The sequence below is a fragment of the Rattus norvegicus genome, chromosome 1, assembly GCF_021556685.1.
Source record: "Rattus norvegicus strain SHRSP/BbbUtx chromosome 1, alternate assembly SHRSP_T2T, whole genome shotgun sequence".
Taxonomy (NCBI): Eukaryota; Metazoa; Chordata; class Mammalia; order Rodentia; family Muridae; genus Rattus; species Rattus norvegicus.
In genome coordinates this window covers 271358075-271383267 of record NC_141534.1, presented here as the reverse complement: position 1 = coordinate 271383267, position 25193 = coordinate 271358075, and the positions used below count along the sequence as shown (strand labels likewise).

Genomic DNA, 25193 nt, shown 5'->3' with positions numbered 1-25193 from the left:
CATGTATAATAACACATGCCTCTAATCCCCACAGTGTGGAGGGTGAGGCAGGGGTGTTTTGAGTTCACAGCCAGCCTGGGCGACATTACCAACACCATACCAAAACTAACTTCCAACATACATGTCCAAAGTGAACTGGTTGTTACCACAGTCTGACAAATTTTCGTACCCGTCACTTCCCATAGTCACCCCCTCTTAATGTCCTCCTTACAATGGAAGGCAAAACTCTTACCATCCACCTTCAGTCACTGGCGGTTCCTAGCCAGTCTAAATCACATACGCCTCCTGCAGTTATTTTAAAGACAATCTCAGATTATGATCTAATCCGTTAATGTTTGAGGCTAGGGTTCTAAGGTACATTCTAATATGACCTTAATGTTATCATTCTTAAAATGCACTGCTCTTCAGTGTCCTTAATTACTGAGTTAGACTGGGGAGATGACTCAGGGGGTAAAACAATTGAGGTGAAAATGTGAGGACCACAGTTAGCATCCCCAGAGCCCATGTAAAGCCAGACACAGCAGCAGCATCTGTACTCCCAGCATTCCTCCAGCAAGAGGGGAGGTGGGCATAAGAGAATCCCCTGGAAGTTTGCGGGGTGGTGTCACTTGAAATATTCAGTGGCAAACAGTTTCTATTGTTATGTTAAACACTGTGACCCCATCTAAGACAAGGTAGAATGTGAGGGTCAGCATTTGAGGTTGCCCTCTGACCTCCTTATATATGCTGTAATCTCTCTCTCTCTCTCTCTCTCTCTCTCTCTCTCTCTCTCTCTCTCCCTCTCCCTCTCCCTCTCCCTCCCCTCCCCCTCTTCCTCTCCTTCCCCTCCCTCTCCTTTCTGCCTTCCCCTCTCCTTCCTCCTTCTCCTCCCCCTCCCCCAACACACACACACACACACACACACACACACACACACACACACACAGAGAGAGAGAGAGAGAGAGAGAGAGAGAGAGAGAGAGAGCGCTCGCGCTTTTTTAAAAAATCCGTTAGCATCATCAGTTCTTGTCTCATTGCTTTACTTTGTATCAATATCCAAAGGAAGGCTACATAGTATCACAAGCCCCGTATACAAACACAAACTTCCCTCCTGGTTTCACCCTTCATTGTATTTTAGTTGTCAAGGCTGCCCTGAGATCTTGCCACAATCTCTGTTTGCTCATTGTGTACCCACAGTTTCCTCAGTCTGTGAATCTGTCCCTTGCTATGTTTTTGCAAATACACAAACATTGAATCTCCGGCAGATTCAAGTTTGAATTTTTGGCAAATTTACTTAATAAGTGGGAGTTTTCTTTTTATAAATTTATGTTTATTACCACTCAGTAATTATATGTAATGACTGTGACATTTTTATGTATGTGCATAGTATATTCTGATTTTACCTCTTGTCTTACTTAGGGTTCCTATTGCTGTAATAAAACACTATGACCAAAGCAAGCTGGGGAGGAAAGGGTTTCATTTTAGAGTTCCAGGTAGCAGTCTGCCATAGAAGGAAGTCAGGACAGAAAGTCAAGCAAGAGAGGAACCCTGGAGGCAGGAACTAAAGCAGAGGCCATGGAGGAGGGCTGCTTACTGGCCTGCTCCTCATGGTTGGCTTATGTCAGCCAGGACCACCTATCTGGGGTGGTTCCACCCACAATGGACTGGGCCCTTCCAGATCAATCACTAGGAAACGCAGGCCCACCTGAGCATTGGTGGTGCACGCCTTTAATACCAGCACTCAGGAGGCAGAGGCAGGCAGATCTCTGAGGCCCGCTTGGTCTACAGAGTGAGTTCCAAGACAATTAGAGCTCCACAAAGGAACCCTGTCTTAGACAACAAAAACCCAAAGCAACAACTAAAGGAAGGAAGGAAGGAAGGGAGGGAGGGAGGGAGGGAGGGAGGGAGGGGAGAGAGAGAGAGAGAGAGAGAGAGAGAGAGAGAGAGAGAGAGAGAGAGAGAGAGAGCGCGTAAGCAAATAAATGTAGGCCAGTCTGATGGGGACATTTCCTCAGTTAAGGTTCTATCTTTCAAAATGACTCTTGCCCGTGTCAAAGTGATAGAAAACCAGCCAGCACATCCCTCATCACCCTCTCTTGTCCCATTCTCTTCACAACCAGTCCCCTTTACGTGTGTGTGTGTGTGTGTGTGTGTGTGTGTGTGTGTGTGTGTGTCCCAAATTCATTAGAGCTGTGTACAGGAGCATAGGTGAGAAGTTATTTACAGAAACATAGCACCTTACTACTGTGTCGCTGGAAGACCATCTCTTCCTCTTCAGCAGCCATCACTACTTATAACTCTTAGGGGACAGTAGGGCTTCATGATCCTGCCTCTCCCGTGACAGGATGTTGAAAGCCTGACCTCAGGCAGTTCTGGTGTGGGTGATCACAGCTGCTGCAGGTTCCTGTTTAGTCCCATCGGGGGACATGTGCAAATCTATTTGTCTCTTCTGTTGGATGTTAGCGTCCTCTGATGATCACGGCCCACATTTCATTAGGGATGGGCCTGTGCATGCCTCACTATTGTGTCTCCCCCTTTCTATTTGGTGTGCCTGGAACACTCCTTAAAAAAAAAACAGTTATTCCTCTGTGGTTCAGTTACTACAGAAAAGAGAATAAATAGCTATTCATCCTTCTAGTTATTTTTTTAAAGTGGTTTGGTGGTACACAACTTCAATCCCAGCACTAGAGAGGCAGAAGCAGGAGACTCTGTTTGGGGCCAGCCTGGTCTGCATCGTAAATTCTAGACCAACTAGGGCTAGATGGAATGGTGAGACCCTATCTCAAAAAATAAAGTGGATCCTAGCATCCTTCAAGATGGCACTGAGTTTTATTTTGTAGGGCAATGTGGGCTTAACCATGGGTTCTATATCTTAAAGTGTAATAACTATGGTCTTGTTGATGCTGAGTGTCCCACCTTGGACAGGAATGGCCTCTTCTATGTGGTTCTGAGCCCCTTTGACACAGCAAACAGTCTCTGAAGTATCTTTGCCCTCTGCTCTATGAAGATTCTCCAGATTTACCTCTCGTACTCTCTGCCCCCAAACTGCACTAGGCTGTTTCTCCAAGAAGCCTTGATTCCTTTTAGTGAGAAGCAGTAGGTTTGGTTCAGGTTTTGTGCCCTCTAGACAGGGTCACACCAGGCTGGCTGTCTTACTGGGATGATGTTTTCTTTGCCCTGTTGGTTCCCTGGAGAGAACGCCTGCCCTCCAGGTCAAATCCCAGGTCCTGGGCACACAGTCCCTGGGGCCCTCCAACCCTCTCAGTGTGGAAACTAGCCAGTCACAACCAGACACGGTCGGTCATTCCCCACCACGTACTGTCCTTTGGGTTATACCATGGAAATATGTCCTGGCTGGGGAAGATGGGGTCTCTACTGAGAGTCTGGATAATGAATGGTTTCCAATACTGTTTAGTCCCCAACATAAGTTAAACTAGGGAAAAACCCAAACAACAGCAACATCAAACATTGCTAAGTGTTTCACGGGCATAGCATCTACTTGAACTTCACAGCCTCCCCTGGGAGAGGCACTAAAGTTAGAACTATTAACCTTGGTTCCCAGTCACAGAGACATTGGCCTTCCTTATTCTGGGGGAGTTTGATGCCAGCAACAAAGCAAGGAGAAACGGAGAAGTCATGTCTCAGCTCTAGAGCAGCTGAGGGTCTACGCTCAGGCGGTCAGGGGAATTTCCAAGAATGCCTTTGACTTTAAAACCCTTTTATCCCTGCGGTGGGGACAGATGTTCTCTCAGGCCACACATCTGTGCAGATCAACCTGGCACTGTGCACTTACTCACAGCTTCCTTTTCTTGATGCTCTTCCCAGTGTGGACTTTGTGAAGTGGTCCTCCCAGGGCATGCTAAGGATGAGTCCGGATGCAATGAATGCCCTCTTCAAGCCAACCATCGACAGCATCATCGAGCACCTCAGTGAGTACCGATCGGGTCTTAGCCCCCGTGGGACAGAGTTGGGATAGGGACAGTCCTTACACAGCCCAGTCCAGTGGGGGAATCTGGATCTGGAAGCTACAAGGCTGGATGGAGTGGTTTCATCCCTCAAAATCCTGCTGAGCTGAGGAAGCCGAGGACCTGTCCTTACCTGGGCTTTGCTTTTGACCTTCAAGGTCAGAGGTCAGGGAACTCTGAAGCCGTAATACCCTAGAGTGACAGGGCTTAGGAGTGTATCTTGTTTGAAGTGTCAGGAAATCTTAGGAATCCTTGGCTTACAGGGAAAGAAAGAACTGTTTTGTGAAGCAAGGAAGGATTCCAGCAACACAGGGTCTGTCTGTCAACACAGAGTCTGTCTGTGCTGCCTTCTTGTGTGTTGGGTGTCCTCCCACAGGGATCCCCAGAATCCAAACCCCTCCACATGTCCCTCACCTACCTTTGTGAATACCAGAGACAGTAATGTCTGTAGCTTAGACCACATACTTAGAGGATTACTATTCTTACGAAGAATGAATCCTAATTGAAGTCACCACGACCCTTGACAGCTTGAGATTCCACTTGGCATGGCCCTGGCCTTTGTCCCTAAGCATACAATGTGTATGCTTTCTTCATAAGAACCTTCCTTCAGGGTTGGGGATTTAGCTCAGTGGTAGAGCGCTTGCCTAGCAAGCGCAAGGCCCTGGGTTCGGTCCCCATCTCCGAAAAAAAGAAAAAAAAAGAAAGAAAGAAAAAAAAAAAAGAACCTTCCTTCATAAGACCAGCTCAATCAAAACTGGGTTCAACGAGCTCAGGCATAGCCAGTGCCCAGCTGATGCCCATCGGTCAGCCGACTCCCACAGGCTCAGACAGCGGGGTCCCCCTTTGCTGGCTTGCTTTTGGGTACCTGACCTTCCTCTCGCCTTCCCTTTCAGGAGACCTGTTTCAGAAGCCTGAGGTATCCACCGTCAAGTTCCTCTTTCTGGTGGGCGGCTTTGCAGAAGCTCCCCTTTTGCAGCAGGCAGTGCAGGCCGCCTTTGGCGACAAATGCAGGATCATCATCCCCCAGGACGTCGGCCTCACCATCCTCAAGGGCGCTGTCCTCTTCGGCCTGGATCCTGCCGTTATCAAGGTGCGCCGGTCCCCTCTCACCTACGGAGTGGGCGTGCTGAACCGCTACGTGGAAGGGAAGCACCCTCCAGAGAAGCTGCTGGTGAAGGACGGCACACGTTGGTGCACTGACGTCTTTGACAAGTTCATCTCTGCTGACCAGTCCGTGGCCCTGGGGGAGCTGGTCAAGCGTAGCTACACCCCGGCAAAACCTTCCCAGCTGGTCATCATCATCAACATCTACAGCTCTGAGAACGACGATGTCAGCTTCATCACCGACCCAGGGGTGAAGAAGTGCGGCACGCTCCGCTTGGATCTCACAGGGACCAGCGGCGCAGCGGTTCCCGCCCGCAGAGAAATCCAGACCCTTATGCAGTTTGGGGACACTGAGATCAAGGCCACAGCCGTTGACATAGCCACCTCAAAGAGTGTCAAAGTGGGGATCGACTTCTTAAATTACTAGTGTAACTGTCCCTCCCGGCCACCATCTCCCCCCTCCCCGGGACCCATCTGCATTTGCTGACCTCATCCTTGACTCTTTTGTCCCTGACCTGACCCATTGCCATTACCCACCCTCATTTCAGTAGGAAAAAAACCAGAGAGAAGATCAACTAAGGATTCCTTCTGAGGGTACATTGGAGTGAGAAAGACTCAGAAGTCAATTATCACCATTGAGGACCCCAGAGCAGCCAGCTTCCATGGGTTCCTGAACGGTCAAACAGCCCTCAGAGAGGACTGGGTGCACCCTGCTTTGAAGAGGCCTCTGAAAGGGAGGGCTCAGGATGCCCACTGCAAGCCAGGGGGCGGATATTCATCAGAGATCTTTTTTAAATTATCTTGGATGGCCGCAGATAGGAAATACCAGACTCCCGCAGAGTTAATTTCTTCTCTTTATCCTGGGACTCACAGCGGTGACTCAGTGACAACTTACAGTATTCTCTTTCTTTTTAAAGATGGTGGGAGAGGACCGCCTACACCGGCACTGTTTCAGGTTCTCATACAATTTAGATTCCAAGGAGGCTCAGTGAAGGCGAGGACAACCTTGGCTAACTCAACCAGGATGGGGGTGGCTGTAAGAGTGTGGATACCTTGATTTTCCAGAGCAGGTAAAACTTGCTTTGGTGGAAATGCACACTGGAGAGTTAGTGCCGTGCCCCAAATTACAGCTGTCCCCTTTTTCTGGGGAGTATACATTCTGAGATTCCTCAGTGGATGACCAAAGGTGTGGATAGTACCAAACCTTATCTATGCTACATTTTTTCTATACTTACATATCTATGGTAAAGTTTAATTTAATAAAGTAGCAAGAGAGTAGCAACAGTAACTGGTGACAAAATGGGACAACTGTGAAAACAACTCGTTACAATGTATAAATGTGGTCTGTCTCAGTTTATCTTACTACAGGACACCGCTGTGCGTTTTCAGACCACCATTGACAGGGGCTAGTTGAAAACCCAGTAAATAAAAACACTGATCAGAAAGTAATTCTCCAGAATTCAGCTTGAGTTCAGAGGTCACACATAATGCTAGTGTTCTTAATAGGAATTTAATTGGAGAAAATGAAGTTTCTATTTGTCCTGTTTATACCTATCACCACACCCGGAAATCCAGAACAGGCCTCTGCCTTGCAAACCATGCACATTTTCAACTAACCTCTTCCTTCCTTTCTTCCTTCCCCCTGTTCTTTATTCCACCATAAGGAAACATGAAAGGGAGTTCTGTTCCGTGAAATGCCTCCATCAAATCTGCAGCTTTTCAAATCCACCTAAAAATAGTGTATACCTAGACCTGGTAAATGAAGCCAGGCCGGTGGCTCTCCGGCCTCAGAATCGCCTGGTGCTCGTCGAGAGCAGTTCCTGAAACCTCATCCCTTTTAAACAGCGGCCGACTCAGCAGGGACAGGGTCTGAAGTCTTAGTGTTGCAATGTGAGGATTCCCTCAGAGCTGAAGTGACCACAGACCACCACGCTGTGTGTGGCCTTAACAATCCCTGTCAGATTTCCCTCAGGGAAGAGTGCGTGTACCTACACTGCGCCCTCTAGATAAGGGGGTCAGAGACCCACCTGCCATTTTAACCCTCCCAGGAAGGATCAGAGAAGAAAAAAAGAAGGCAGGAGAGGAGCCATGACAAAGAAACCTCCCAAGGGGCCAGCCAGTCTCTGCGTTCTTCCCTCTGTGCAAGGTCAGTCAACGTCAGGAGCCAAATGAGGACACAGAATCAAGAATCTGTCCTCTTTGTCTGTTCAAAATTGTCTTTCTCTACTGATGGAATTCACCCCGATTTCAAGTCACTGGGAGCATGCATAATGAATGGATGGACAGACAGACAGACAGACGATGGACAGACAGACAGGTGGATAGGTACAGAATGAGGGAAGGGACTTCAAATGTAAGCTGGATTTGTGAACCATCATCCTAGCCAATATGCAGATCTCAAATAGCACTTTGAATTTCAACCTGTTGTCTCCTTTTCCACACCGCTTACTGCAGAACCCCCTGCTAGAATGTGAGAGACACTATCAAACCTCGGAACAAGCGAGTGGGAGCCCCCGGACCTCAGGATGCCTGCCTTCTAGGATTCCCGCTAACCCTGCTTCGGAAGCTCATGGGTGTCGCTTCGGTGTTTGCAGCCACAGTCCTCAAATAGACTTTCAATTTTGTTATAATGGATATAATTTTTATGTACATAGAACACTAGAATCTTGTACAGAATCTTTATTTCTACTTGCGCTTGTCTGGAAAGGAAGATACTCTTAATTTTGGTTAATAACACTGCTGCTTGTAGGCTCCACAGTTCATTTCTTAACTGTTCTCCCTGGTTGCTGTCTGCGCTGTTACCATGCAGTGGACTATGTATGCAAGACTGAGCAATAGACAGAGGTGCCTTGGGTCAGAGTCTTCTGACCACACAGACTATCCATTGAACAGCTTCACCAGACCCCTCCACCCCCACACACCCTACCCAAAGCTGAGCAGTCTCTGCCTAGAGAGTAATGTCACTATTCTCCCCTCCAGACTTTGAGAACTGAACATACTGGTCCTGGAAGCAGTGCCTCCAGAAACACTTTGTGTCTGGCGTGGCGACATGCTTCCTGATTAGAGGAACCAAGCGGCCCATGGGCCAAGGTTTCCATTGGGTTGAATGAGTGGGAGCAGTGTAGTCAAGCCCTTCTTTTCCTGGCTAACGCAAAGCACTTCGTACCTTATGTCAGTCTAGATCCTTGCCTCCTATGTTGCTTAAATGAGCTGGTAGGAATCTGCACTATTAGCAAACTGATGATGATGGGGAAGGGGGTGTGATTTCACTGGACTTCCTTCGGGCCCAGAGATACAGTCCCAGTGGCCAAACTCTTTTAGTAAAGACCTTCAATCTGTCCCTACCCCGACTGAAGTAATCCTACAAGGAACACTGGATGAGTTCACCCGGAACACATTTCCCAGTCCTAGGAAGTTCCAGAAGGTCTGTGGCCTTCACGGATTGTCCTTTGCATAGGTTATCTGGCCACTTAATGGCATTTCCTGTACACAGCAGGCATTCATAAATGCAGAGTGATGGACCAGCAACAGGCAGTAGGAAAGAGGAGGTGCTACAGAAGAGGTTCTGGGGAGTCATGGCTGAGTCCAGGTTACAGGGCCTGCCCCACCCTTAGAATGTTACTTAGACCAAGTTTAGCTTTTAGAGTCCAGGTCTGGTTAATTGCCAGGGTAGCAAGGAATTGCATGCACCAATATAAACAAGAGTCAAAATGCATTATTACTCGAAGATTGAGTTCCACATTGTAGCGATGTAATAGTTGTGACTAGGCTGCGCAGTTACGTATGCTGGGGGATGGCTTTAAGTGGATGGCTAGTATCAAACTTGTTGGCCATAATATCTCTTAATGCCCCTCATCTGCTTGCAATATGGAACAGTATCCTAAGATCTTAACCACTGGGAGTCTTGTTCATCACAAGATGGATCCAAACTTCACAGAAGAACTTTGCAGCAGTTCACAACTAGACAGGGTTGTGTCTGCAAACTCTGTCTTCACAGATTCTAATAAAGTAAATCTCTCAATTTCACATGGCCTAGAATAGTTTTTTCTCATTTGGGGTGTAGATGGAGTTGCGGGGGGATCATGACTGACTCTCGCCCTTTCTCAGGTGGCTCTAGCTTTACTGACAACCCGTCCTTTGCTGGGAACCAAAGCTCCAGGGATGCCCAGAGTCCTGCCTTCTCCAAATGGGAAGAAAGCGGCTTAACTATAGAGAAGAGATGGGCAGAATGAGTTGATAAAAATCATTGAAAGTGTCTAAGGCTTTGTGGAGCCTGCCCTCAGAGCATCCCTGCAGGCAGAGGCTGTCTGTCTAAATCTTAGGTTTCCTTCCAGACTCTACCCTGGAGCACGGTTGAAATCGGCCCTAGAAGTGCCAGATGGCTTGAGGTGCAATCCCACAGGTCCAAGGGAGGGAAAAGGTGTTTGGCTCCACCTGGCTTGATCTAAAGTTCAGTGTCCAGGCGCGTACGGTCCTGTACTCTCTAGGGAAACACACTAATGAGTGTTAGATGGCAGAGCTGTGAGGCCATCCACGCCCTAATTGGTTCACACAATTAGGGAATCCATTTGATTGGGAGTCAATCAAAATGAAATGATGGCAGGGCCTTTCCCTAAAACCACTGCTGGAAGTAAGACAACTTCCTCAAGGACACTTTCATTTTGGTAAAGCGCTTGTGTCTGGATACCTTGGTGGTGGTGGTGGTGGTGGTGGTGGTGGTGGTGGTGGTGGTGGTGGTGGTGGTGGTGAACCAGAAACTTACCCTAGCTTTCCTGGTAGAGAAAAACGTATGCTGGGAGACTGAGCAAAGTGCCTGTTTGGAAGCCAAATGGACACCGATGGCCTTCCTTTCCCAGGCTACTTCCTGCCCCTTGCTGGACCTCAGATAGCGGGGACGTGGGGGAGGGGTGCGTAGAGACCACTGTACACTTTTGAGGGGAAACAGGGTGCGGGTGGTGAGGATGTGGATTTCCTGCAAGGATCCCCTCTGTGTCTACATTGGCCGTCCCGCCTTCCCTTGTAGGAATGAGGTCTTCAAGCTACAGGCAACAACTTCCAGAACAAACATCGATGAGGCAAACCTCTGGACTTCGCAGTGCAGGGCAGAACTGGCTGCTGCTGAGAGATTAGCGGCCAAGTTTACTGGGTTTACCAAGTGCCTATAGTTTTTGTTCGGTGTCATCCCAGCCCTGACCCCTGGTCTTCATGTATGGGGCGTGGCCAGCTACAAATATCCCGGTAAGAACCCAGCTTCAGCCCCGCCCAGGCAGGGTGAGCTCACAAAGGTCTGGAAGAGCCTGTGGGAAGGCGGAGCTGCCTGGTTTCCTGGCGGTGCTCAGGCTTGCCCACGTAAGAGCATGGACCCCGTGGGAAGTGGGTGGAGAAGGATCCTTTCTTCTCCTGATCTCTGTCCTGCTTGCCTTTTGAAGCCCTCCAAGCTCCTTTCTACTCCTATTCCTAAAGGATGTCTTGTTTCTAACCTAAGCCTCACACTCTTTCAGCATTTCCTGCCCCAACCCCGGAGAATTTAGCAGCCTTTGCTCCTCCCCCGCGCCCCTCTCCAGAGCATTGAAACAACGTACCTCAATCTCTGTTTTTTGCTTTTTTATTCCCCCACCTGTTAGGTGTGGTAACTTCAATGGACACCCCTATGACACTGTAGTGTGTAAACAAGAATACAGTTCCCTTCACCTATGACCCAAAGCTAGTATTCTATAAATGCCTGTTGTCTTTATTGATCCTTATCTGGAAATGGGCATAGTATTTGTGTTATGGAGCTCTTGGGAGGATTCACTGCTTTCTGCCTGTAAAGGTCTGAGAATTTGGCCAGCAGGTGATCAGTGTTGAGTTGGACATGGGTTCTCAGCCAGGAACAGTCTAAAACCAGCCTTCTGCTGGGCACCAGGTACACAGTGCCAGAGGTTAAGTGGACCTTGGATGTGTCCCACCTCCATAGCTCTTGCCTACACGGTGTTGGGCTGTTTCAACCACTGACTTGTGTTCCCTACCTCCCTTTCTACTTCAGGCTGTGGCCTCAAAAGTATCACTTTAAAGACCGGCACTGGCTTGGCAGGATAGATGAGCCACAGAATCCACAGACAAACCTTGGATCTTTGTGGGAGACCATTGATTATCCCTGGTGAGTGAAGGGATTAGCTCCAGAGGTGGTTTCTATGCATCTGGTACCTGAATGGACACTTATTACCTCCATTCCTCCCCTCCTTGGATTCCACATCAGTGTTTTTGTGGTTTTTAGATCCTCCCAAGACAGATGTGCTCTGAGCCTTTGTTGGGGAGGGGGGTGCCTCATATGCATTGAATAAAGTTGAATAGGGACCTAGTCACAGATACCAGTAGCATCCTGTCTCCCTAGTTATGACATCAGGCATTGTCAGATATTCTGAGAGTAAAGGGACTTAGCCACACAAGTTGCTACCAGAGTCTGCTTGAATTAAGAGTGTGCTGTGGAGAAATGGCTTCTTATCATTCCCCTCTATGCAAGTTTGATGAGCGTTACATGAGCTCTCACATGGTGATTCCTGGGTCTTACTCATCTTTATATTGACACCTGTTTCATGGCTGAATATGCACATAGTTTATCAGTTTGATGGGTGGAAGGAAGGAAGGAAGGAAGGAAGGAAGGAAGGAAGGATGGGAGGGTGGATGGGTGAATGGGTGGATGGGTGGGTGAAGGGGTAGATAGGTAGATGGGTGGCTGGCTGGCCGGGTGGGTGGGTGAATGGATGGGTGGGTTGGTAGGTGGATGGATGGGTGGGTATGTGGATGTATGTATGTATGTATGTATGGGTGGGTGTGTGGATGGATGGATGGATGGATGGGTGGGTGGAGGGGTGGAGGGGTGGATGGGTAGGTGAGTGGATGGATGGGTGGGTAGATGGACAGTTGGGTGTACATACGTACGTATGTATGTATGGATGTATGTATGTATGGATGGATGGATGGATGGATGGGTGGGTGGTGGATGGGTGGGTGTGTGGATGGATGGATGGGTGGATGGGTGGATGGATGGATGGGTGGGGGTATGTATGTATGTATGATGGATGGATGGATGGGTGGGTGGTGGATGGGTGGGTGTGTGGATGGATGGGTGGATGGGTGGATGGGTGGGGGTATGTATGTATGTATGATGGATGGATGGATGGGTGGGTGGTGGATGGGTGGGTGTGTGGATGGATGGATGGGTGGATGGGTGGTGGATGGGTGGGTGTGTGGATGGATGGATGGGTGGATGGGTGGATGGGTTGGTGGGTGGGTGGATGGATGGGTGGGTGGGTAAGTGGATGGATGGATGGGTGGGGGTATGTATGTATGTATGATGGATGGATGGATGAGTGGATGGGTAGATGGGTGGTTGGATGGATGGATGGGTGTTTTGAGGTCATAGGAAGGGTGTCTCTGGAAAGTGAGACACTCATAGGTGGAGATCTGCAATAAGCATACAAGGTACTGAGCCGTTGGTACCAGCTCTCTGGGTTATACCTAATGGCAGCTCTGTCATCTAGCCTTGTGTATGATGGAGCTCTCACTTCCCAGCCCCTGACAAAGTCATTCTTTAACACGCAAGAACTCTAGTACATGTTCAGTAAGTCCTTGAGGCGGGGACTCTGGAGGTCATTTCCTGGTTCTTTCCCTTCACTACAGCGTAAAATGGAGCCTCCCAAGACCTTCATGAGAAAGCTACCCATCACACCAGGATACTGTGGTAAGTGGCATTCGTAACAGTGGCCCTGGTCTCTGGCTTGTCTTGGAGCATTGTCTGCGTCTAACTGGGCTCGTGCAAGTACTCCAGCTTCTAAGACACACATGGGAGGCACCCAGTGCTGCAAGAGGGAGACAACTAGCTTTGGATAACTGAGGAGAAATTACTTAGGCCAAATCTTGCAGGACATGGCTGGGCATCCACAAGTATTTAACACCCACTGGGTGGTTTGTACAGAAGGATTACACATGGTGATTGAGGATAGACAAACAGTTCAGAAGTTGGGACTTTGTCCTCCCCAAGTTCGGCTTCCCCAAATCACCCACAAGGGTACCTTCTTACTTTTCTCACTCCTTCCTGTGTCTTCCTGAGGTTGTAGCCCTGAAATTCTATGTCTAAGAACCCTTATCTCTGACAGTCAAGAACAGTTGGTTTCCATTCCTAAAGGTTCTTCCGCTTGAGGTTGCTGAGTCACTGAGAACTGTGAGCATCCCAATAAGTGATGAAGTCAATGGGGCCCTCAGTTTTCAGACCTGGCTATTCTCAGAGGGGGCTAGTCTCATAGGGAATAGTCCAAGGCTTACCAGGCTCAGCCAGCTAGCTAAGAGAATGGGCTCAGATTTAGTTCACACCTCCCTGATCACTGTCTACACAATTGTAAATACACTTCTCTAGGCAAGGAATGAACCCTGTGAAATAGCCACCAGCCCGTCAGCTCTTGATTCTTCAAATGGACTTTGTGAGTTTGAGTCTCCAGTTTATCTCCCCTTCTCTCAATTAAGGACACCAGTCTTTGGCTTTGAGGACAGCTTAAACTTGGAATTATCTTGCTTTTAGCGCCTTAATTATATCTTTAAGACCGTATTTCCCCAGAAGGCAATGCCTGTAGCTATCAGGGTTTAAGGACTTGGATATGTGTATATGGGGGAAACAATTTACCGAATCACATGGAGTGCTCTAGTGATTAAAGGACATACACATACCTGTGTAAGTGTCATGGTCCTCATCAAGACTCAGGAAGATGTCTTGTGTTAGGTTATGTGAGTATCATGTGTGTGAATACACATACATAAAATACGTAGATAAAAGTAGGTTCTGGTGGTAGAGACGCCACTTCACAGAGGGCCCCGAGTTCCTGTGGCTCCCCAACAGCGTCGCACACTTGATTGGCCAGCAGCTGGGGAGATGACTGGTGTACAGATGTTGCTGTGACCAAGTACCTGATAAGGAACAGTGTAAGGGATTTATTGCGGCTACCGTTTGAGGGTACAGCCCATCGTGGGCAGGACGGCCTGGCAACAAGGGCTCGTGGATGGGACTTTAATAATGATGGACCAAGGAGCAGAGAGAGTACAGGAAGTGGTCTTTGGCTATAAACCTTAAAGCCCACCTTCAGCCGCCCACTTCCTGCAGCCCCGCCCACTTCCTGCAGCCAGACCCCACCTCCACAACCTCCCCTGGGAGACAGCACCATGACACCAAGTTTCAGACATACGAGCTTGCGGAGACACATTTTACATTTGAACCACAGCAGATGAGGGATCTTGGTCTTCGGCCTTGTCAAGGTGAGTCAATTAGATTCTTCTAGAAGGTGCGTTCTTGTTGAGTACAGGAGTCAGAACTGCTTCCTTCATTCCCACAGCATGGTTCTCTTTCTTAAGCCACAAAGGCGAAAGCAATATGCTTCAGGAAGGAGAGACATTCATTTACTTTGCAGCTTAACACTAAGTTCTTAACCAGTTCCCTCAGTTGTTTCTGTTTTTGTTTTTTCAACGGTTTTATTGTGGCACCACAGCACGTAGGGATTCAGCATCCAGTTGAAATAAATAGTTGTGTTTTACCCTTACTAATTGTAATGATTACATGTTATTTTGCAGGAAATGGTGAAAAATTGTCCTGGGGGTGGGCCTTGCAGATAATGAATTTACCTTTTTATGTTATAGTCTTGCTTTTAATGGATCTGCAATTTCCCTATGGTTTGGCAAGAAAGATCCCAGATTGCATTTGGGAAGTGTCAAGGAAAATATGCGCTCTCTCTCTCTCTCTCTCTCTCTCTCTCTCTCTCTCTCTGTCTCTGTCTGTCTGTCTGTCTGTCTGTCTCTCTGTCTCTCTCTCAAAAAAAAAGATGAATAATTTCAATTACTCCTCAGACTATCATTTGGGCTCATTAAATGCTTCCCCCATTTGCTGTTCAGCCTGACATCAGGGCTTTGCCATCAAAGTGTACGACTGTCATCGCCTTTGTTGAAATGGACCTTCCCTCCCCAGCTTCAAGGTCATTTTTCTGCAGCCTTGGGAGGGCCTAGCTATGTTGCAAACAACACCACCGCTTATATTAATGGCCTCTGGAAAAACACAGCGTTGGTGATGGTGGAGGGCTGTGGTGGCGGTGCAGAGGCAGGCTCTCAGATTGCAGCAGAGTCCTCACCTCACGCCAGCTGTGATTCCCTGTACTCCCCCAGGCTTCATACCATGGCTTAGTTGCCAGGAGAGCCCCGTCGAGGACCGCATGAATTCCTGTGTGAAAGCCTTCCAGGAGAGAACGCAGAGGTACAAGGAGGAGCAGCAGACCCTAAACTGCTCTGTGGCCAACACCCGGCCCCTGAAGCCCATCTGTTCTGAGGACACGGTCCTGTGGGTGCTGCACGAGTATGCCAAGAAGTACCACCCCCTGACTCTGGGTACGGCCTCCCCGAAACAGAAAATCAGCCTCTCTTATAGCTGGACCTGCGAGAGATCTCAGCAGGCCACTGTGCAGCTAGAAAGAGCACCTAATGAGCACAGCTTCTGTGGAGGGGAAGGGAACCCATGTGGAGGTGACGAGGACCATTAGGAGTGGAAGGGACCCGTGTGGAGGGGAAGGGAATTATTCAGTCTGTGGAGTCCTCACTGCACAAGCCTGAGGACTTGTTTGATTCCTCCCAGAGCCCATGTACATAAACCACGTATGGTGGCATATGACTGTTGACATTGCATAGGTAGGTCTCAAGGGCTTGCTGACCAACTAGCATAGCCAAATTGATCTCCAGAGGCACTGAGATATCCAGCTTCAAAAATAAGGCGAGACTGTCTAAAGAAGACATTCAGTGTGGACCTTTGGCCTCTATACATATGGGAATACAAACAGGGGCGCGCGCACGCACGCGCGCGCGCACACACACACACACACACACACACACACACACACACACCACAGAGGCACACAGCCCAGTTGTTAAAACTAAGTTGTTTAGGGACTTATCCAGAACATTCAATAATTTATATGTGCAGAGACGATGGGCTAGGTATTCCCTACGGTGCTGTCCAGCTTTGATCTGGTGTCTCTGACCACCCTGCCAATCAGTGTCACCATCAGGACCTAATGACAGCTTCTGGTGCTGATTCTGATGTGCTTTCATGCACCTGGAGACTCTGCTGGATTTAGAATCTGAGAGCTGGTGTGCCTTGGACCTATTCTAACTACTTCCTGGCAGTGTCTCAGAACTTGTCACAGAAGTAACACGTGGAGCTAACAGTAGTGTCTGCTTCCAAGGCTGCTGATGAGAGAAGGAAAGGAGATATTAGGAGAGAAGCTGGCACACAGTGGGGCTCTAGGTTTGGCTGAGACACAATTGGGCCTTAGGTGTGGCTGGCACACAGTGGGGCCCTAGGTTTGACTGGCACACAGTGGGGCCCTAGATGGGGCTGGCACACAGTGGGGCCCTAGGTGGGGCCTAGAAGTTCCTGGGATAACTGTTCCTATGACAGGGAGCTTGGGAGTTATTCCCACTGTGCTTCTCTGAAACTCTCAGGACCCTTGCTGTCTCCTTACAGAATGCAAAAACCAGAAGAAACCACTAAGGGAGCCCCCTATCCCTGGCTGGGCAGGCTACCTGCCCAGAGCCAAGGTCACTGAATTTGGCTGTGCCACAAGGTATACCCTCATGGCCAGAAAGTGCTACGAGGACTTCCTGGGTTTGGTGGAGCAGGCCAAGAGGGCTCAACTGAAGCCTTATGAGAAGTAAGTGTAGCTCATGGCACATGTAAACTGCAGCATCTAGAGAGCGGAACCAGTGGTGGGGGTGGGCCCGGGGTGGGGCCAGGGTGGGGCAGGGACAGCAGGGCACTCTTACAGGCAGCCTGTACCTTGGAAGGACTAGGAACATCAGACAGACCAAGTTCTCAGCACAAAGGAGATTTATTTACCCCAGAGGAACAAAGGACAAGGAATAAGAGACAAAGACAGCAGATATGGGGCGGGGGGGGGGGGGAGGGGAGGTTAACAAGAGAGACCAGGGAAGGGCCATTTATCTAGGGGGGCAGACAAAGGATTGCCTCTGGATGGGGGAGACAGATGTGAGCCATAGGCAAATGGCAAATTATCAAGGTACAAGGGGAAACCCCTAGTTAGGGTCAGGCGTTTAATTTTGACTGGACAGGTTAATTTGGACACCTGTAAGGAGGCTTTTGATGGCTGGGCTTCAATTCTTTGGTAGCTGGACCTTGGTAGTCAGTCCCAGGAGGAAGAAGTGGCCGAATAAGGGAATAGACCTTGGTAGCTCACTTTAGAAATACAATCTAATGGTGTTTAGCAAGAGGAGGGGATAGGGGACACAGGACATGTTTGCCACACCCCAGCTGGCTAGAGTCCCTTCAGAAGTGCCGATCTCAGCACTGGCTTAAGACTTAAGATGCTAAGGGAGTCAAGCGTGGTGTGCACACCTGCTGTTCCAGCAGTCCAGAGGTGGCAGATCCCTGTGATTTGGGGGCCTAGTCTATGTATTGAGTTCCAGGACAGCCGAGGCTACATAGGGAGATTCAGCCTCAAGAAAAATAGGGGTGATTGGTTGTAACATCTGTCACCCCACTGATCGCTGGGATTGATTTGTGGGACCTGGCTTGCTGGGTGGTGTCCCCTTCCTCCATCTCTGCTCCCCTCCTAAAGTTGCCTCCTTTTTGGAAGAGGACCAATTTACTGTGTTCCCTGCTAGAACCTCCAAATATGCTCTTGGGGATGCTGAGGGGAGGGAGCTGGCTGGGACACTGGAGCAATGCACAAGGCAGCTCTCACTCTGTTTACCATCTGAGAGACAGGGGTGGTATTTCCAGACCTTAGGATGGCTCATAAAGATTAGGACAAAGGCACTATGCTTGCTCAGGACCTGCACGCTATGCTTCATATTAGAAGGAGTGACGTCATGCTTTCTGCTCATTTCAGAACATACAGTGTGAGCTCCGCACAGCCTCTTCACCCTTCTCCTAAAGTCTTACAGCTGCAAGGCCTCCCACCCCCATACCCAGAACATTTTGTGCCAGGTAAGCAAGGGAGGCACTGTTTCCTTCTGGCCCCTTTGCTCAGCTGGGTCACCTGTGTGCAGCTCCTGTGGTCTTTCTCTTCCAGGTCAAACACTCCCAAGCGAGAACTTCCAAGCTCTCAGGCCCTGTGGCTGTGCTCATTGGTCCAATCTGTCATGCAGGGTGAGCCAACATCCTGGGCAAAGAAATTTGCCCAGAGCTAGAGTCCTGCATTCTTCCCAGGAGATGTGAGCCTCAAGGGAGGGGAGATACCTGCTGTGCTTGCATAGAAACCAGCCCCTTTTGGGCAATGAGGAGATTTAATAAGAATCCCTTAACTGCTGCCCCAGTAATTACCACTGTCGCCTAAGACAGTCAGAGAATTCAGAGGCTACATCTCAGCATACTAAGCCTGTTTGTTTGTTTGTTTGTTTGTTTGTTTTGGCTTGGGAGTCTGCTTTGATCATAATCTATGGATCCTGAGAGGGAAATCAAGGCCAGACTGCTGGGAGCAAAAAAAGACCTCAGGTGGAAAGAACACACTCTCTGGAGGCAGCTTCAGTGAGACAGCTCATTTCATGGAGTTGGAGCTGGGGGCGGGGATGGGAGGAGGCCTGGCGGGCACAAAGGCCATTCTGGGGAGTAGCTAGGTGCTATTGGGGTGACTGTACTGTAGAAAATATTTATCTCAATCTGGGGCTTCTACCCCACCTTTGATTATTCAGTTCCCAGACAAACACACATAACGTTTGTATTTATAATAAGCCTTAGTCAGCGCTAGAGCTGGGCAGGTAGCTACCCTCTATGCTATTTCCCCATCAATAACCCCAAGTTAGGGAGCTCTTAACTCCAATTGGCCAACCCTGCTTCCTCCTCTCTCCACCTTCTCTCTCCTCAGACCCTAAACCCAGGAACTGAAACCCTGCCTGTCTCTCTTCTGCCCAACTATGCTGTTGGCGTCTTTATTCACCAATCAGGGATAACTTGGAGGACAAAGTCACACAGCATCATTTGTGTACATACATCCCTGGGGGAAACCTGGCCTTGGGCCTGGAATTTAGCACTACAATACAAGCAAAAGGCAGGACCTTATTGGCTGGGGCCAGGATGCCTCATTAGCATGAAGAGGAATTCCAGGGGCTACAGACATGACCGTATAAAGTAAGAGGAAGTTTAACCTGGCTACCAGGCTATGTGACCAACTCTGGTGGGCAAATGTAAGCCTGCCGGCCTGGGGCAGTGGGTAAGCGATCCTACTTTTTCAGATCTCAGGATGAGATTTCTAGGGTTTGGACACCTCACAAGCCCACTCTTGCTCTGGGCCTGCTTCTCACAGCTCCCTAGCCCCACATGGTTGGGAAATGGGAGCTCCAATGTATTGAGCTCACCCAGGCTGTCTCTTCCTAACACCAGGGAAACCTTGTGTAGCTGGGCCAGGCTCTTCTTCCAATCCCTCTGACCAGTGTAACCCTGTCAGCCATCGTGGGTCCTGGTGTGACCTGCCTCTAACCCTAGCACTAATATCCTGCTGAAACCCTGATTTTCTAGAATCCAAGTCCTCTGAGAGATTCCAATCAGCGGACACCAGCTTTGTGAGATTGATTACCCAGGCTGTTTAAACACAATACCCAGCTGGGTGGCTTCACCACACAGAAAGCCCAAATCTGTAGATTTCACTTGCTGGAACCAAATAACTAAGAAAAAACTAAAATGGGGGGTGGGGGAGGATTTATTATAGCTCGAGGTTTGAAGGTTAAGAATCCACCCTGGTGGAGAAAGCACAGTAGGCAGGCAGGAACATGAGGTGGCCAGACACATCGCATTTTCAGTCAGAAAGCCGCAGACCCCTCCCTGAAGTGGCACGCCTCAATGGTCTGCACCATTTAGCACCACCAGGAAGGACAGGAGCCTGTGGGGACATTTCTCATCCAAACCACGTATCCTCCTTCCTGTCACATGGCACTCTTTGTGTGTTGAGACACAACCTCACAGGGACACTTACCGAATTGGCACAGGAGTGCACGGTGCTCCAACGTAATGTCATTCTAACCAATCAAGTCTGCAGAGACCCCGTTTCCAAGCCGATTGTATTCTGAGGTCATTGTTTCTAAGGGACACAGTTCAATCAGTAAGATTGACGTCCTGCCTCTTTCCTGTGACTGGTGGCTCTCTGATTTCCCGTGGCAGCTGTCAGAACCAAAAGGAATCGGAGATGGGAGGGCAAAGAGTCTGTCCATGGGCAGCAGAACATTCAGAGACTCGCAGAGCCTAAAGGGACAGCCTTTCCCAGGAATTCCTCACGAAGCAAGGTCACCCTTTCAGCATAGTGCATATTTGAGTATACACACACACACACACACACACACACACACACACACACACACACACACACACAAACAGGGTTTGTGGGATGAATATGAATTGGTTTAAAGATTATTTTTAGTAACAGAAAGGTGGCTCAGTAAAGACTCCTGCCATCAGGTCCCGATGACTTAAATTCAATCCCCGGGACCCACAAGATGGAAGGAGAGAACCAAGTAAGTTGTTGAGAGTGTTAGCATTCTGTCTAAGCTCCACCCCCACAGTAACAGCCAGGTATGCTCCGCCCCGCAGTTACCTGGCAACAGCCAGCTATGCCTGACATTATAAAAGGGGCTGCTTGCTCTCTCCTCACCTTCTTGCTCTTGTTCTATTGCTCTTACCCTCTCCACCTTGGTCCCTTCTCTCTCCATTCCCCTCCCCCTTCTCTCCACGTGCGCATGGCCGGCCTCTTCTCTTTCTCTACTTTTTTTCTTGCTCTTTTCCCTCTCTTGGCGCCTCCCCCACGCCCCGTCTCCGCCATTCCAATAAACCTCCTCCTTGTGAGACCGTGTTGGCCTGGTGTGGTTTGTCTGGACCGGAGCCGTAATTTCCATCCCAACAGCGAGTGCCTAAATATATAAAAATAATTTTTTAAAAATCAATATATTGGAGTTTTTGTCGAAAGGAAAAAGAAAACCATGTCTCAGCAGAAGGAAACTGGTGTTCTCTTCAGAGAGCTGAAGCAACGCTCCAAGATCTGTCAGGGTTCTTTAGCCCCGATGGAGTGATTCCACAACCCCACGCAACCCCACGGAGGGACTAGGAAGTGTGTCTCTCGGCTGCTTGAGCGGTAACCTTGTGGTTCGGTTGCTGTATCTTCTCCATCAGGCTCCCCATGGTGAAAGACATGAGAGGTGTGTCTGCTTGACCCCTCTGGTGACCTACAGTTTGCCAGCAGGTAGCAGCATGTCAGGCTACTGGGGACATTTGCTGGGAAATGGAGGCGGTGACAAACTGGTGAATTTCTCACTTGCCCTCCTCCCAAGAGTCAAAGCCCATGTCAATATTTAATTTCTTGACTAATTCATTTTGCAACTTTTTAAAAAGTGGCTGAAACTTAAACCTTCTAACAACCCTCCCGAAAACAACCCAGAGGGCAAGGTAGTGAGGTGAGAGGCAGTCTGTCCCTGAACAGCCTGTGCTTTCCCAGGTCAGCAGCACCAAGTTCAGGATGCAGGATTGCGATCCCTTTGTTTCCTCAGTTCTGCTTTGCATTCTTTTCCTTGATCTTTATCCTTTCTGTTTCCCTCTAGCCTATAATTTCCAAGAGCTCCTGTCGGCTGGGAGGGGTGGATGGAGGTGATTTTTGCCTTGCAGCAAATTATCATTATTAGCACGAGCTGCATCCTTAATGAACTCATTCTTGTTCTTAAAAACAATTCTATTACCTGAGGAGGAGGAGGAGGAGGGAAAGAGGAGGAGGGGAAGAGGAGGAAGAGGAGGAAGAAGAAGAGGAGGGGGAGGGCAAGAGGAGGAGAAAAATAGGAGAAAGAGGAGAGAAGAGGGGGAGGAATAGGAGGAGGGGGACAAGAGGAAGAAATAATTCCTTGGTCTAACTGGACCTCTTGCCATGATAGCTTGGTCTCCGTGGCAATGAAAACCCTCTTTTTAGGGTCACCTTCACTTTCTGTACAAACTTGCTAGCTCCCTTCAGGTTGCTGGAGAGGGGACAGCGGCACTCCCTGTTCCTGCCACAGGTTCTACAATGTGACCAGCTGCTGGCAAGAGGATCTCAGTCTTAGCTTTGACATCGCTCAAGCACAGCTGTGTGCAGTACAGGCTGCGGATCTCCAGAGTTCAAACCTCAGCTGTTTATTTCTGCATGTGTGACTGTGGGCACATCCCCTGACCTCTCTGAGGACCACATTCCTCACTTGTGAAACAGATTACAAAAGAGCCCACTGGCATCCTCATGACATTAAGAGAGCAGGCAGTATAGGCTTAGATTTTCAAAGCCTACTTTAATAAGGGTTCTTAAATGCTCCTTTCTAGCCCATCACCCACCTTAGGTAGTGGAACGGAAAGGTTAATAGGGCAGAGAGGAATGTGGACCTGTCTAGAAATAGTTCTTTTGGGCGATTCCAGTCTTTGTTGTCAGGATATCAGCAATTTCATTCACACAAATCAGCAGCAGTAGCAATCCACTGGCAAACACTGCTTACGAACCAGCAATGGCATTTTGATCCAAAAGAAACCAAGAAACTGCCAATCTGCCTGAGTGTGCAAAAGCAGCAAGAAGCCGCCAGTATATCACAAGAAGTTCTTTGGTTCCCTTCTCTCTACAAAGTCACAACAAATGGTGATCAGCAAGGAAGGCAAGGTAAACTAGTGTGACCATTGAAGACCAGTATCAGCAAAGCCCAAGGAAGAGCAGCAAAGAGTGGCGAGGAGAACCAATGTCACACAGCTTCAGCCACTGCCTGTTGGGTTATATTTATAACCCTTCCAAACATCACAAGTTCTCTCAAGCATCTGCTTTAGCAAAACATTACATGCTCCCTTTTTAGGAAGCTTCCAGAAAAACACCACATGTCTGTTCTCAGCAAAACATCCCCGCTTAAGACAGCTTCTGGAAGAACATCACATGCCACAGTTGAGTTTGCAAAGAAACCAGAAATTCCCACCTGAAGGCAGGCATGGGACTGTTGCTGCAGCTCAGTGTAGAGTGCCTGACTAAGGTGGGGTCGGTCCTGGGCTCCATGCACAGCCCTGTAAATATTAGTTCTACTTTTCCTTGTTGCTGCTGTCTACTCAACAAGAAGAAATTTACTTTGAATTTCACCTTAAAAGGGCACGATATGGCATGGTCAGGAAGACACTGGCTGCAGGAACGGAAGGCAGCTGGTGATGTCACAGCCACGGTTTGCAGAGAGATGAATATTAGTGCTTAACTCTCTCTCCTCTTTTATTCAGGATGCCAGTCCATAGAACAATGCTGCCATGACCAGGATTTGTCTCTTATCAGTTAGCCCAGGCTGGTTACCCCTCACAGAAGTGCCAGGAGATAGGTCTCCTAGATGAATCTAGATTCTGTTCAGTTGACAAGACAACCTGTTATACCTATAAAACAGAAGGAGATACAACCGATGAAAATAATAATGTAGAATGTTCCATGGACAGTAAGTGGCACGGCAAGAAGGAAGATCTATGTGTTAATCCCTCATGTTACTTTGTGGGCTGTGGAGCTCCTCCTCGGCCACTGTCATAGTGTACAACTTCTCAAGAGCCATGGGCTCCCCTGGCTCACCTCGAGAAGGTAAGATGTGAGAGAGTGAGGGTGGAATTTTAAAGTGGGCGGGGCCAGCTCCAGGGTTAGGAGCCACTGCTGGCTTCAGGAGTCCTCTTGCCTTGTGATGCCTCATTACATGGTCTCCACGGGAAAACACCCGCCTCAAGTCTCTGTGTCTGTCATAAAAACAATCACCCTGCCTTCATGTGGGGTAGCTTTGGAAGATTCGGTGAAACAGTGGTCTTAGCATCTATTTCACAGTTTGTAGCTGTTAAGCTCAGACGGACAGGCAGGCCTCTGCATGTGACCACTGCTAAAAGCATCAGGTCAGACAGGAAGAGGCTAAGCTGAGTTGTTCAGGTAATGATGGAGATGGATTCTTTACCTGGTGCCTCTTCCACTTGCCTAGAGACCCCAGTTTTTGTATGTTTTAAAGTAGTCATTGACTGAGTGTTTCTAATTCTTCAGACATTGGCTGTATTTGCAGCATTGTGAAATTCGGTCGGTTTCTCTCTCTCTCTCTCTCTCTCTCTTTCTCTCTCTCTTTCTCTCTCTGCACATGTGTTTGCATGCATGTGTGCAAGTGTCCTCAAAGGGCATAAATCCTCCAGAACTCGTTAAGAGGTTGTGAGCCATACTGTCTGGGTTCTGGGAAGCAAATATGGGTCCTCTGGAAGTGCATCAGGACATGCTCTTAACAGTTGAGCCATCTCTCTAGCCCCAAAGGAACTGTTTTTTTTTATCCAGCCGTGCGTTTGTTACTTTGTATTGTGAACTTGACACAACCTAGAGTCACCTGGGAGGAGGGAGCCATAATTGAAGAATTGCCTCCATCAGATTGGCCAGTGCCATGCTTGAGAGGAACTGTCTCCACTGACCATTACTGTGGGAAGGCCCAGACCCAGATGGTACTTTCTGCAGGCAGCTGGGCCAAGGCTGGGTTAGGAAGCTAGCTAAACATAAGCCAGTGATCTAGTCAGTCAGAAGCCTTACTCCTTGGTTCCTGTCTCCAGTTCTTTATCCGACTTCCTCAGTAATGAATTGTGACCAGTGTTTCAGCTGAAATAAACCCTTTCCTCTCGAAGGATTGTTGATTTTGGTCAGAGTGTTTACCACAGCAACAAACAGCAAAAACAGAGCAGTCCAGTTAGACATAAGCTTGAAGGGCCATAGACTTTGACAACTATTACCACTGTCTGTAGGAGAATGCCCACAGTGTGTAACTAAGTAGATGGCTACTATGTTTTAATAAAACTTTATTGACACACACAAACACAATTTTTTTTTAAGTTCATGTGCTTTTCATGACATGTCATTTGTATTTTGAATTTCTAAGGAACCATTAAAACCATGAATAGCATTCTTAGCTAAGGGAGAGGAAGGACAAACAGCAGGGGGCTTAGAACTCTCTCTAGCCTCTCCTCTCAGCAACAAATTAAGCCAAAAGTGTGGGGCTTGCCAGACGCTAGTTGTCAGTGATTTGGTACAGTATGGGCCAGCAAGCACCCCTCTGAGAGACAACCCACTGGAAGACTCCAGAAACATAGCCTCCTGCAGTTAG

The 25193-nt window shown here is 48.6% G+C and overlaps 2 protein-coding genes across 5 annotated transcripts in view; both read left to right on the top strand.

Moving 5' to 3' along the window:
* Positions 1 to 9074, top strand: part of Hspa12a (heat shock protein family A (Hsp70) member 12A) — a 163711-nt gene extending 154637 nt beyond the window's left edge. For 3 of the 4 annotated variants that reach the window (XM_087552353.1, NM_001107445.2, XM_087552356.1), the window contains 2 exon segments: positions 3805 to 3908; positions 4838 to 9074. In XM_087552353.1, the coding sequence (XP_087408479.1) occupies positions 3805 to 3908; positions 4838 to 5475 (742 nt within the window). In that variant the 3' untranslated portion in view covers positions 5476 to 9074. 4 annotated transcript variants of the gene reach the window in all.
* A 2317-nt stretch (positions 9075 to 11391) lies between these two features.
* Spmip5 (sperm microtubule inner protein 5) lies at positions 11392 to 18443 on the top strand. The gene is given in 7 exon segments (XM_087601955.1): positions 11392 to 11580; positions 12711 to 12771; positions 15231 to 15449; positions 16582 to 16768; positions 17966 to 18063; positions 18149 to 18220; positions 18223 to 18443. Coding segments are annotated over 7 exon segments (741 nt in total). The 5' UTR covers positions 11392 to 11520; the 3' UTR covers positions 18267 to 18443.
* Positions 18444 to 25193: the final 6750 nt, after the last annotated feature.